Source organism: Myiozetetes cayanensis, unplaced genomic scaffold, assembly GCF_022539395.1.
Source record: "Myiozetetes cayanensis isolate MyiCay16 unplaced genomic scaffold, myiCay2020 scf6-25, whole genome shotgun sequence".
Classification (NCBI taxonomy): Eukaryota; Metazoa; Chordata; class Aves; order Passeriformes; family Tyrannidae; genus Myiozetetes; species Myiozetetes cayanensis.
In genome coordinates this window covers 57852194-57865055 of record NW_026087853.1, presented here as the reverse complement: position 1 = coordinate 57865055, position 12862 = coordinate 57852194, and the positions used below count along the sequence as shown (strand labels likewise).

The following is a 12862-nucleotide window of genomic DNA, read 5'->3' as shown; positions in this document are numbered from 1 at the left end:
AGCAATAATGGAAGCTGTTTGTTCAGGTATTAGCATGCTCAGGATTTTGGGGGGGGGGTGACACACAATAACCTTACAGACCTTGGAGAAAGATTCCTGGGTGAGAGACCCCAGAAGGATAATGGGGTTGGCTTTAGGGACTCGAATCCTGCAAGGCTGGGGTTTGAGTTGATCCTTGCAGGCTTCAGTCAGTGCTGCAGAAGGCTCAACTGTGGTTGTGGTTCTGGGGTGTTTTTATGCCAGAAGCCCCAAAGGCAAGGTAACACACTAAACAGGCATCAAAGCGTTTTGGGAGGCTTGCATGAAGAGTGGAGTACATTCAAAACAAGAAATTATTGTATCAGTTCTGACTCGTGGCTCCTGGTGGTGGGCAAAGAATATCAGTAGCTGTGTTTTCTTTCAAGCTGGTAAAAACTGCCTTTTTTTCCCCCTTCTAGGTATTTGTTTGAATACATAGAAGAAGATGACAAGCGTGCATGGACGGTTTTACGTAATTAACACCTGCTAGATTTGCAAAAGGCAATTATCACTGTGAAGTGTTTACATTGATTTATGGGAAGAAGGCGGCCCATGAGAGGGATGCTGATAATATCAACACAGTGGATTAAATGCACATTTACACCTTTATTGACATATAAATTATCCGTGCCAGGAATGCACTGAAAAGGCTGCCGATGGAGCAATAATGTGGCACAAACTACTGGGTTTGGATTCAGCTCTGTCATCCTTCTGTGAGGCATGTACATGGAAACCTTCGTCTGAGCTACTGTAGGATACAGAGGCTCACAGAATGACTGCTTGTTGAGATAATGAGCAGCGATGGCAAACAGGAATTTAGAAGGGCGATAAAGGACATGGATGAGGTTTGAAGGAATTATCTCGCTTTTTTTATTATTTTTAGATTTTTGTTGTTTATGCTATGGATTTTTAGAGAAAGCTTAGAGGCTGGAAGAGCCTTTGTAGCTGGGAAATGGAACCTGGCTCTGAATCCAGCCAACATCAGAAAAGAAAGACTGTGACACATGGACTGGAAGATCAAAAAAGGGTAAGTGACAAAAGGCGAAAGCACTTTCTGCTTAAATTGCTGAAGGAGACACAAGTGGCAGAAGAGCTCCTTATAATGCTTTTATCAGTTGCACTTGCTGCTCACTGTGCTTAGCCAGCTCTACATCTCTTCTCCTGATTATATATCTCAAATGATGTTTGTCTTTCTCTTCAAGCTTCTTGCAATGTGTGGAGTAAAGAGCTGAGGGAAGGGGAAGTGATAATATGAGTGAAAGAAGGGAAAAACCTCTAGAATTGTGGGTGTTTGTTGATGAGGAGACATACAGTGAAAATGAAATACATTGGCTCTTATTGATTGACAACTTATTGATTTATTAGCAGTTTAATTTTTTTGTTTTGTTGATATCGTTGGTTGAGAGGTTAAAAAATCGCTTTCTTGGGGTTTGGTGTTTTTAATTTGCTGAAAATGTCACGCACTTGACGGTATCCTCGTCCTCCTGGTGGTCATGTTTGCGTTGTACTGGAGTTGCCAGGTGTAATTTCAGCTTGAAACAGAGTGCACAGCAGATATTGCCCAGTGCCAGCTGCTGGACCTCTCTTTGTCCCAGTGCTTCGTGGAAGCTCTGTGCGTCAAGGTAGCGCTGTGTTATTTCATCCTGATGGGTTGGTGCTTTAAATTGACCCGAATGAAGTTCGCAGTCTCACACAGGAGGCTGTGGCTTGTGAACAACTGGGACTTGAAAGTTGTTTTGCTGGCACCAGTTAAGCAAAATGTTAAAACTTGACATGTTTCCACTGGATAAATCACTGATGTCACTTTCCACGCAGATTTGATGGGCGATAGAAAACGCCGTGTTCAGCTTTGTGCGGAGAGCTCCTTTCCCCTGTATGATTTTTATTTCAGTTGAAAAGTGAGTTGGGGAAAAAAAAAAAAAATTGACTGTCAGCTATTATTTTGCTGTTCAACAGCACTGCCTCATTTTGGAGAGAGGGAGGTTTGTGTCACAATTTCATCAAGTCTGCTGAAGAATAAGAGTGGTTTCCCTGTCACCCCATTAGAAATCTAAGCGGCCTGGAAAACTTTCAGAAATTGGATAAAACGCAGCTGTTTCCTTAGAGAGAAATGGCATTTGGGGAGCAAAATTTATTTGGGGAACAAAACAGAACTTCTGAATGTATTTTAATTGCACCAAGCAAGATCTATTAACTGACAAGCTGCCAAGGTCTTCCTTCTACCTTTTCCAAGGAAGCATTCTGGGACTGAAGTAAATCAATATGTGCTGTAACAAAATCCTTCTATTGACTTAATTTCTGGAGGCTGCTAGAACACTTTTTTTTTTTTTTCTCCCCTCCCTCCTTAAGTGTACAACATCACACTGCACTTTGGGGGGTGATGGGAGAAACATTTGCGACCTGTGACACCGAAGTGGGCTGTAATTGTTTTGATGCACCAAAATTAATATGCAATTATGTCTGTCTCTCCTTGCTGATAGGTATAGAAGCCTACATCTCCCATCTGCTCCTGGCTCTGGGTATTTGGTGCACATGTAGTTGGGGCCTCTGAATGTATAATATAACCCCAAGTGAGGCTCAGTGGCAGCTGGGATAACATCAATTGGTCATGCTTTGCTGACATTCATTTTAACTTGAACTCGAGCCGTCATGGAGATTATTAAATTTATAATGATATATGTAAGATCCATTTTAATGGCTCTGCATGCTTGGGTGATCTCTCTCACTTCTGTTTGCAAAACAAGTCTTAATAGAGTATTACATTTCATTTCCTATAGAATTTTTCAGGGAAAGCTTACTGAGGAGAGGTTTGCTTAGACTTATGTTTACTGGGAAAAAGCGGTTTGGAATAAAAATGTTGATGCAATTCAGTTGTTGTTATTATGGAGTTGAATGGTAATATAAACTTTAGTGGTTTTAAGCTTAAAATTCTGAGATTTCTGGTAGGCTAAAGTGGATGTGTGATCATCGGCCATTAAAATTAATCATCAGTAGACACTTTTTTGTTATTGGAAGTGAGACTTGTGGTGGAAGAAATAAGACCAAGCTCTCTTTAAATTGGGTGAGTGCATTCTCCTTTTTAGCACCATATATTTTATGGGCATAAAGTCAACCATTGTTTAGTGGTTTTGAAGCAGTAAGAAATCACTGTGTGTATGTGCACCCCTCGATGATGGATCTGGCATGTCTTTCCTAAGTAAAATAGAGAATGCCAGGCTTGCATTTGGAGTGTAGAAATAAAGCTTTAATTTCATTTTTTTTCCTTTTCTTTTGATGGGAGGGGATAAGTGTATTTCTAGGTACCAGCTTTGTAGCTGTATTGATTAAAGGAAGACAAGATTTAGTAGTTATGCTAAACTGTTTTTTAGAGTGTGTGTGTGCTTTCTATGCGTTGGCTGATCTTCAAGATCTGTAAGCAAGGCTGCCTCTGACAGTGCTGAAATCAGTCAAAGCATGTTCTTTTCACTCATCACAGCTTGCCAGGCTGAGTTTAAGAGGGCTCATGTTAATGTTTGGAATAGCAATGCATTTATGTACATATCTTAAGTTGGCTCTGGTGGGAATTACACAGCCAAATTCCATGTAACTCCTAATACAGGAGAGAAAAATTTGATCAGGTTTAACAACCGTGTAAGCAGACCATCTGAAGGTGGTAGGATTACTAACATGAATACTAATGTGGATAAAGTGAGCAGGTTTTATGCCAGTATACGACCTTTGCAATGAAGTCTTTAAATGCGAGAGTAATGGAGGTGATACTGCAGACTTTTTGTCTCAAGGGTTTGCATGTGTATTATTGTTTTGATAAGAAATGGGTGATTGCTCGTGAGCAGTAAACTCAGATATTGTTTTCTTGAAGAGGAGACTTGACGTAAAAGCTGCTGCTAAAATAATCTAATTAGGTACATTTCCGTGTCTCGTGTCATGAAAAATTTAGTACTGCCCTGTGCTCTGATTAAATGCGTTTTCTGCTGATGACTGAAATGGAATATTTCTTCAGTTGATTTCCATCAACTTCATTCCCACTCTCTTTGTGCCTTTTCATTCAGATCCGTAGCTCTAAGTCAGTGGGACGTGCTAAAGAAATGTGTATGTGCAGTAGTGACAGAAGTGTCTTCTGCTCTACTTGAATGAACACTCTGTGATTGATGAGTAAAATATAATTGTGAAATGCATTCAGACTTTCAAAGCATCTCTGTAAATGTGTGTTTTATGCTCATATGTGCTCTGTTGCCCAACTAAACTTTTGTCTCTGGTTGACTTGCTGTTTTAATTTTTTCTTAAGAGTTTTATTGGTAACTTCCTGATGTACTGGGCCAGTAGGTTTTAGGAAGGACTTGTGTTTGTTGTCAGCAGCACGGTAATATCGCACCTCACAGGGCTTAGAGGTGGTTGGTTGCTTTTGTGCGTGGGCTTGTGGGTGTTTTAGGTTTTGACTGCAAAAAAAATTGTCACCCTGGACTTTGAAATATCAGCTTAAGCCACCTGGACGTGCCACCACAGAGGCAGAGTGGGTTTGGCACTGGACCTTGCGAAGCCAAACTGATGGAGGCCTTTCAGTGTATTTCTTTTCCCTCTTGCTATTTCGTAGTAAACATCTTCATCTCTATTTATTTTTTTTTTTATTTTTTTTTGTTGTTAATTTTGAATGAAGAACGTGTGAGCTGCAGTTTTACAGTGTTAAAAGCAGACTAACACTCTTGCACGGGGTGTCTTCTCTCCTGACTTGTTTTTCTGGAAGCAGTCGTGGTGACACACGTGACTGAAGCCATATGCTGCAGCTTTCTCCTTGGTTTGTGTCTTGCTTTTTTTCCTGGTTTATTATTGACACCCTTCCGCTTTGCTTGAGGATGCTTTGCTGCTGCCTTGATATCAAAGGCAGTTTAAAGAGCAGAAGGAGTCTCCACATGTATCGACCTGCTCATTCTGGGAGCTCGTGCTGATTAAAGCAGGGTAATGGGGGCCGAGTGTGATGTTTATTAGCAGAATTTTGTGCTGAGACAATGATGCAGTTGGTGGGTTCTGTGCTGCTGAGCCAGTGTGAAAGCACTCAAGTATAACCACTTATAAATTTCAGCAAGGCTTACTTTATGAAATTACAGCAAGCTGCTATGTGGTGTTCTGATAATTTACCTAACTGGGCTTTTATGGAAATAGAAATGCAATAAAAATCCACTGAGCGAGAGAACTGAGAAAATGTCAACTTCTTCATTTTGCACATGTTTAAAACCTTCCATAAACATCACAATCTCGGTAGGATTTTAGTTCCTAACTCTGGGGTTTATGCTTTTTCTTACAGTAATTAAGATTTGTTAGGAAATCTACTTTAAACTTTGTATTCCCGGAGTCAGGTTTGGGAGGTTTGGTTACATGGATGTGCCTTGGTGATCCATCCAAGGCTTGGCTTTTGCTTTAAGGTCTTCTATGTTTTCTGCTCTTAAGATGCTTCTGAAACCCTTTTTGTGGTTGTGCTGTCTGTGAGTATTTTAAACCACTCTTCACTAAGAAATTAGCCCAAAGGAACAGGTAGTTCTGTTCATTTTATTGATGCTGATTTTCACCTTGATGTGTTTCTAGTGAAGGTTGTTTGAGTGTGATTTGGTATTGCCAGTCCCTTCCCAGTCAGACTCTGGTCTTAAAGGAATGTCCCATATTGACAAATATTTTTTTTATAAGGTAAACAATGGATCCCATAATGTTTGTCTGATAAAAAGGAGTTTTGCAAACTTTTTAAAGTTGGGGGGTGATTTTTTTTTTCCCCCCACCTTGTGCAAGTTCACATCAGGATGTGATACAAAGGGTTTGTGGTGACGTAGTCTGGACTGCAAGTGGTGGGGGACTTACTCATGTGCTTGGGGACTCAGTGGTGTAGACTCATCTAGAATTGACTCAAGTGTAATTCTATCAGTCATTCATCTTCTTGCCCCTGCTTTTGCTCGAGTCTGTTACTTTAAAATGAAAAAAACCTTGTGTGTGATTTCTTGAGGTTTAGACTTGCATGGTTTTTTTTTTTTGAGTTTCCCTTCTTGTTTTGTAAAGTGAGTAAACTGTGTGTAGCACATTGACATGTGCTGTGACTTTCAGCAGTGGATGGAGATACATGTGGCTCCTAAAACCTGCAGATGGAATGTGCATGGATGGGATTTATAAGGTGGGTTTATTTATGTTTATTTCTGTTCCTGTTGTGGTCAGGTGAATCTGTCAGTTGTTCATATTGCTAGGTTCTGCAATTTCAGTTAAATGACACGTTCATCAGAGTAAATCTAGCTTAAAAAGAAATCCTTTTTATTGGTGTGTTGGCACAGTTCTATCCTCTCTGGCTGACAACGCTGAATTGAATTCTTTAAGTCACTTTGGTTGAAGCAGCACAACACTAATTTCACTGAACAACAGGAAAATAATGGACAAAAAACTCTGTAGTCACCAAGACTGTACTTCTCTTCCTCGTACTGAGGGAAGTTCATTATCTTAAAAATAACTTGACTAAGGAGTTCCATCTAAAGTTCTGAGGATGTGGAAGAAATATCCATGTGCAAGCAGATGGCATTGTAAGAGGATGGAGCTTTGTAGGATAGAAAGGATAACTTTGTGTAAATCATTTGGGTGTGCTTTGAAGATTTTCATCTCACAGGTGGTTTAGGTGATGAAGGACAATACTGGCTTTCCACATGAACAGTGGCTTAAACCCTTGGTAAGAGGGAGGGAGTGAAGTTGATCAGGAGATGCAGCCAGGTAGGTGATGAGATGCATAAACAACTGCTGTTTGTGTTGTGGCTACGCAGTAATGGGAGAATTACCAATGAAGCATTGCACTACAAAGGATAGGACTCCTTAAATCTCTGTTGAAAACATCTATAACACCTTTTACAAACTTGCTGATGGCACTGTTTTAGCTGGATGCCCAGTTTTTTTATCTTTGTTAACCAAAAATAGAGCATGAGGATGGATTGCGGTGTGGTCGGAAGAGCCTGACATCCACTTTCCCCCCCAACATGAACAAAAAGCAGGACAATTATTCTTGTGGGTTTATTCTGAAATCCTGGCAGGCACGCCTCTGAAAATGCCTGCATGGTAGAGCATTTACACAGTAGATGAGTGCAGATGCTGTTGCAAATGGAACTGTGCAAAATCAGGGAGAAATTATTTCCATTTGCTGAAATTGTGTTACTCTGTATGGAAGAGTATTTCCAGTTTCAAAGGAGTGAGGATTGATGCTGATGGGTGCTTTACATGACACCCCCAACTCTGCCCTTGCCTGCAGGAACTTCCCTGCTTGCATTTGTGTGCATCTAGTTTTAAACTGGCTTTTTACCCCCCCCTCTTTTATAGATTAAGAATAAATTGGTGTGATCTGTTTGTTCCAGCCTTAACAACAGTATGGCTGGTGTTGCTTTGCTGCCCGTGGCACAGATCAATAGCTGATCTTTCAGAGCTGGACAGAAACCCAACAATATGATGCATCAGCTGGTTGTGTTGTGTGTAGGGAAGAAATCCAGCCCTTCCTCCAGCTGCTGCTGCTGACAACATGCTTTAAACCCCAAGGCGTTACACATGACTATTGTTCTTATCTTGGATGACTGCAAGAATTAATGGTCGTGAATTAGCTGGGATATTTCAAAATTTAGCCAGGCATCTTGATTCTGTGGTGGATTACACGTGCTGTCTTCTCTAGCTGGCTTTGGGGTTCCTTGTCTGGGGCCCACGTGAGTGTGGACTAAAGAGTGGAAGCTGGACCTGATGCTGCCTCCGTGTCTCAGTGCATTAGTGAGCCTCTTACTCTAGTTTTCCACATCCTGTGGTATAAATGAGGGTTTTATAGCTAAGATCCTAATGGCTTCATCAATCTAATCTCAAAGGTAATGAAACCAAAAGGCTCAAGCAGTAAATACAGCTAAGTGCTGTGTAGTATAGTGTATATATTCTTTGGGGTGTAAAGAACGCTGCCTGAAAATAAAGTGAACTTCTGATGTTGAAAAAGGAAAAGGCTGTTATATTTATATCAAACATGGGTTATAGGATGCTAAGGAGAACTCTATGACTGGTAAAAAATTCTTCTGTTGCTGGTTAGATTGTAAAAAAAATCTACTCCTGATGCCAGTGTGTTCTTGGAAATGCTTCTGCAGCTGTGAGATGCACCTCAACAGAAACTGCTGTACTTCCCTCATTCTTTCAGTGATTAAGATATAGCAAACCCATGTTTTCTGTGCCATAGGATGCACTTCCCCTGATGCACCCCTTCAGAAACCAGCCCACTCCCACAGTCCTTACACACGAGAACAGTCCAGCGGAAATTACTGAGTTCCAGGTGACTCAGTGTTGCAAAAAACGAGACCTGTGTGCTTTTGTGCATTTAATAGGACAGGTGTCTCTCAGTCTGTTACAGGAAAGGTACAAGTAGGTAAACATCAGAGGTTGCTTTTTTAATTATTTTTGTGAAGCAAGGGTGACTTTCAGATAATACACGTTAGAACTCATTAGCGTGTGGTTTCCTGCACACCTCCTTTAGAAAAATGTTCATTATTATGCAAATGGCCACCCCGTTGGCTTTGAAGTAATTGTCACTTGGAATAACGTGTGGGCCGTGGTATTAAATTCTTTGAAACCGAAATAGCTGGGAAATTCATACTGGACAGTCAGACACTGCCTCTCGTCATGTCTGTGCCTGGAAGCAAATTTGATATCCCTGAGGTCTGCTATCTATTGTGATATCCCTGGTGAAGGGAGTGGTAGGAAAGGGAATGGGAAAAAAGGAGGGAAGGAGCGTACAGGAAATAACCTGTGATAATTCAGACTTATTTACTAATTTTAGGGCATATTACAAAGCTCGAGAGTACCTCGAGGGTCTTGCAGAAATAGAGGCGTTAGGGAGAGACAGACATGCATTTGTCAGTATTTTATTTTTAGGCAGTCAGTGTTAGGGGTTTTTCTGCTTGATTATAGTCTAGTTTGACAGATGTGGTGTAGATTTATTTATGCTTGCACACTGCAACAATTCCTGACTTTAGGAAACAAATATTAGTGACAACTTCCCGTAGCAGCAAAGCTCCAGTGTATTTAACCAAGAAATTAGATTTCTGTGTTAAATTGTGGATCCAGTACAAAGCATATTTATCAGTGCAGTGTGTGGCTCTAAAATAGGTGTGCAGTGCAGAGTGAGGGAGCTCTTGGTGAGTGTGACAAAGGTGTGTGTTTCCTGCTGTTCCTCCTAGAAAAGCATCATTTGTCTGTGTGTGCATTCATGGTTCATATATCATTTTCAGAGGGTTGCTAAAAGGAGTGCTTAAAATGTAACAGAGCCTGGTGGTAAAGTAGATGTGTTACAGATGAAAGCTGATATTTTCTTCTAAAATTGTTCAAGGTTACGTTGGTGTAACTCTGAAATAGCTGTAGGAGGCTGCTGGACTAACTTAACTTACTCTCCCAGCTGAAATCCCTTTGCAGTGCAGTATCTTGCTGTTGTTTTCTGGATCGAGTCATAATTCCCCTTTGCAGAGGAAGACTGGAAGGGAAGTACATCTGAGTTTCTTGCCTTTTCTCCCACAGAGCCTTTTGCCAGTCAGACAGTTCGCTCTCGATTTCTGATCTTGTGCTGTCAATGCAAAACAACCCTGAGGTAGGACATGACAGAGACATGTGGAGCGACATGTGCACAGCATTATGGGGGAGATGGAGCCAGTGGAGACACCTCAACCTTCTCCCATTCCCCAGAAGTCTCCTGCAGCTTCTGATGGGAAACCAGACCTGCCTTTGGGAGACTGAGATGCTCCTGCAGCTTTCCCGTGGAAATAAAAGTCAGTGTGAGAGGCTGTTTGTTTGTTTTTTTTTTTTGTGATAGAATTAGAAGAATCCCTTCTTTACAAAAGACTGTCATTCATCCTTTTAGAAAGGAATGATCTGGCTTACAAATTAGCTTGTCCTTGCAGCATTAGGCAAAAAATAGCATGGTATTGAAGACTGTGATTCCTTTTCTTGCTAACAGATTATGATGCGTGGATGTCTCTCGAGGCTATCGCACATTGATGGTAATAAATATGTACTCAGACTTGTGTAGCTATTTTTCAAGTGTTCTGCACTAAAAAAGGAGTTGAATTCAAGGGAGCTGAGGGGCAAGGGAGTGTAGCTTCTGAGATCTGATAATAGTTGAGAAATCGATGGAGACAAGGTAGGCTTGTTGTGGAAAAACCTCACTTATAGGTGGAAAACAAGAACTCTACGTGCTGCAGGCATTCAGTTTTGCAGTTTATTTGCTGGAGTCTTTCAGTTCTTCATTGTGATGACAGCAGTGACTATCAGATCCTCAGTAACTTGGAGGATTTGTTTTGGATAAACAACACACATCTGATATGACTACTCCAAAAATGTAACAAGGCAGATGGAATTGTCTGTGTTATTTCAGTGTCTCCCTCTGAAGTTCTCTAATTCAGATGCCTTGTTTTCTTCATTGATGTTTGCTGTATCGTGTCAAACAAGGTAATGAATTTTTAAAAGGTCTTCAGTTTAGTGCTGTGATATTCAAAATCTTTAAGTAAATCCTGTAAACACAGTTAAAATAAGAGTGGTTAGAAACTGGAGAGATCACAGAATTGCCTTATCCCTTGGATAAGGGAAGTTGAATTGTAGTTAAATTTTTTGTGATACAGGCAGGAACTGGACCTCAGTTGTTCCATTATGGTCCCACTGGTTCCCAACATGAATGTTAAACCAACCAAGCAAAAACTAGAGAGTACTAGTTTAGTCATTGCAGGTGTGTCCTTTCCATATCAGCCTTGATCAAAATCAGTATAAGATATTAGAAATGAGTGAAAGTTGCAACAACTATCTCTTAATTGCATAACGTTTGTACTTTGGTGTCATTTAGGCTGGTAGCTCACATCCTGTGAATGAGGAAAGCATCACCAAACAACAGAAGAGATCTTTCTTTCAAACATTTAGTTTTAGCAGGTTTAAAATGCTTCACTCCATTGTTGTGAAACTCATGATAATCTCATGTGCTGTTTTTTTGTGTGGTTGGTTGGGTTTTTTTGTTTGTTTTGTTTTTGTCATTCAGACTGGCATCATTTTGCTTAATGTGCTGACTTCTGGATCTCAGGCTTGGCAACAGGAATAGCCTGTCTTCAGACTCCTTTTCCTTTAAGATGCTTGACTAAATGAAAGAAAGATTAGCTATAGTGTGCGTGTGTTAGGACTGGAGTAAAATCTTCATAAATATTTAGCAGGTGGGAAAAATAAATACATGGATGCATCCTTTTAAAACTCCAGTGACATGACATAATAGACCAGCTGGCAGGGGATGAAAGTTGAGCGTGGGGGAAGATTTTTCACCTTGTGTAACTGTGTAGTAACTTGGAGGGCAACACAGCACACTGAGATGCCAAAATAGATGGAAACATGTACAGACAAGGGTCTTTCTAGATAGATAGGCAGATGATTGCTTTCATAAGGGCCTGGAACTTCAAATCTTGATGGTGGGTGGTCTAGTGTCGTGCACTGCGTTTACAGTAGCTGAGTGTGAATGTGTTTATTGCTTTGGCAGAACCACGAGGAGACAAAAGATACACACTGAGCTGAGTGACACTTGCAGAAAATCCAGGTTTCTTAGCATACATTGTAACCAGTAGTGGCAGAAACACACAGTGTTCTGCTTGTAGTCTTCTCTACTCACCTGTCTTTATCTGATGTCCTACACAGATGAGAATATCTGAGATAACAGCTCCCACTCTTGGATTCCCCTTGGATCAAGTTAATTTTTTTTTTCAAGTGGGCATTATTTTTAAATGAATCCAGCTGTCACCATGGTCCTTTATGGCTTTTAGGCAACATAGCTCCAAGATCCTCGGTTGATCTGAGGATCAGGGAGATTAGAAATGTGATGATGGAGGATGGGGAAGCTGGAGGAGAACTGGCTTGTTCTTGCAGTGCTGGTTTTGGGGTTTTATTTGGGGCGTTTTGTTGCTATCAGTATAATGGGGGTTAGAACTGGGAAATCCTGATGAATGATGAGAAATACTTGTTCTAGCCTTGTAGACAAGAACACAAGGTAAGCAACATGAAAGCAAGTATAATACAAGCGTTCATCTCATATGAGAAAATCTGCTTAAAAATTGAAGTACATGCTTGTCCCTATTTCTAAAACAAACAAACAAAAAACCCCAACAAAAAAACCCAGAAAAGCCCAAACAAAAAACCCAAAACCTTAAACCACAACAAAACCAGCACGGAATGCTCTGGAGTGCATTGTCACTGCTGCCCCAGCTGGGGATGGGCCTTTAGAGGAGAGGTAATGGGGTCTGTTAGCAGGGTCTGCAGAGGGTACAGCAGGATGTAATTAGGTTTCCTTAGAGCTTGCAGGTGTTTTTGGCCAACTTAGGGGGTGTCCAGATATCATGACCAGATTCATTTGGGAGTTTGGAATGACTGACCTTTCTTCTGAAAGAGAACAGTATGCTGAAATTATTCTATTGCAAGTCAGCTGCCATGATGAGCTTCAACGATGCCTTTTGTTGCCAATTAAGATTAGTAATCTAGAGTGCATTTTACATTGTGGCAGTTATTTTCTATTCTTATATCCATTCCTACCGAACTAGAAAGCGGATTTCAGTTTAGAAATTTTACAGCTTCTGAATAATGAAAACATTCAGTCTTAATTTCTGTTTAGTGGCTGGGTAAAGCCTGTGCTGATTTGTAATGTAGCGTTGTCTCCTTCGCAGATAACGTCAAAGATGACGTAAAACAACATGGTAACTGTTTAATAGGTTGGTTTCATCCTTAATGCCCGAGAGGAAAACGTGGCTGTGCATTCAGCAAACGGTTCAAAATCAAGTCTTAGACTCCCAATATTTTAAAT

At 40.7% G+C, this 12862-nt stretch overlaps 1 protein-coding gene across 2 annotated transcripts in view; it reads left to right on the top strand.

Moving 5' to 3' along the window:
• Positions 1-651: 651 nt before the first annotated feature.
• Positions 652-12862, top strand: part of NAV2 (neuron navigator 2) — a 362557-nt gene continuing 350346 nt past the window's right edge. For both annotated transcript variants that reach the window (XM_050335112.1, XM_050335111.1), the window contains exon 1: positions 652-1045. In XM_050335112.1, coding sequence (XP_050191069.1) covers positions 971-1045 — 75 coding nt within the window. In that variant the 5' untranslated portion in view covers positions 652-970. The remainder of the gene's footprint in view (positions 1046-12862) is intronic.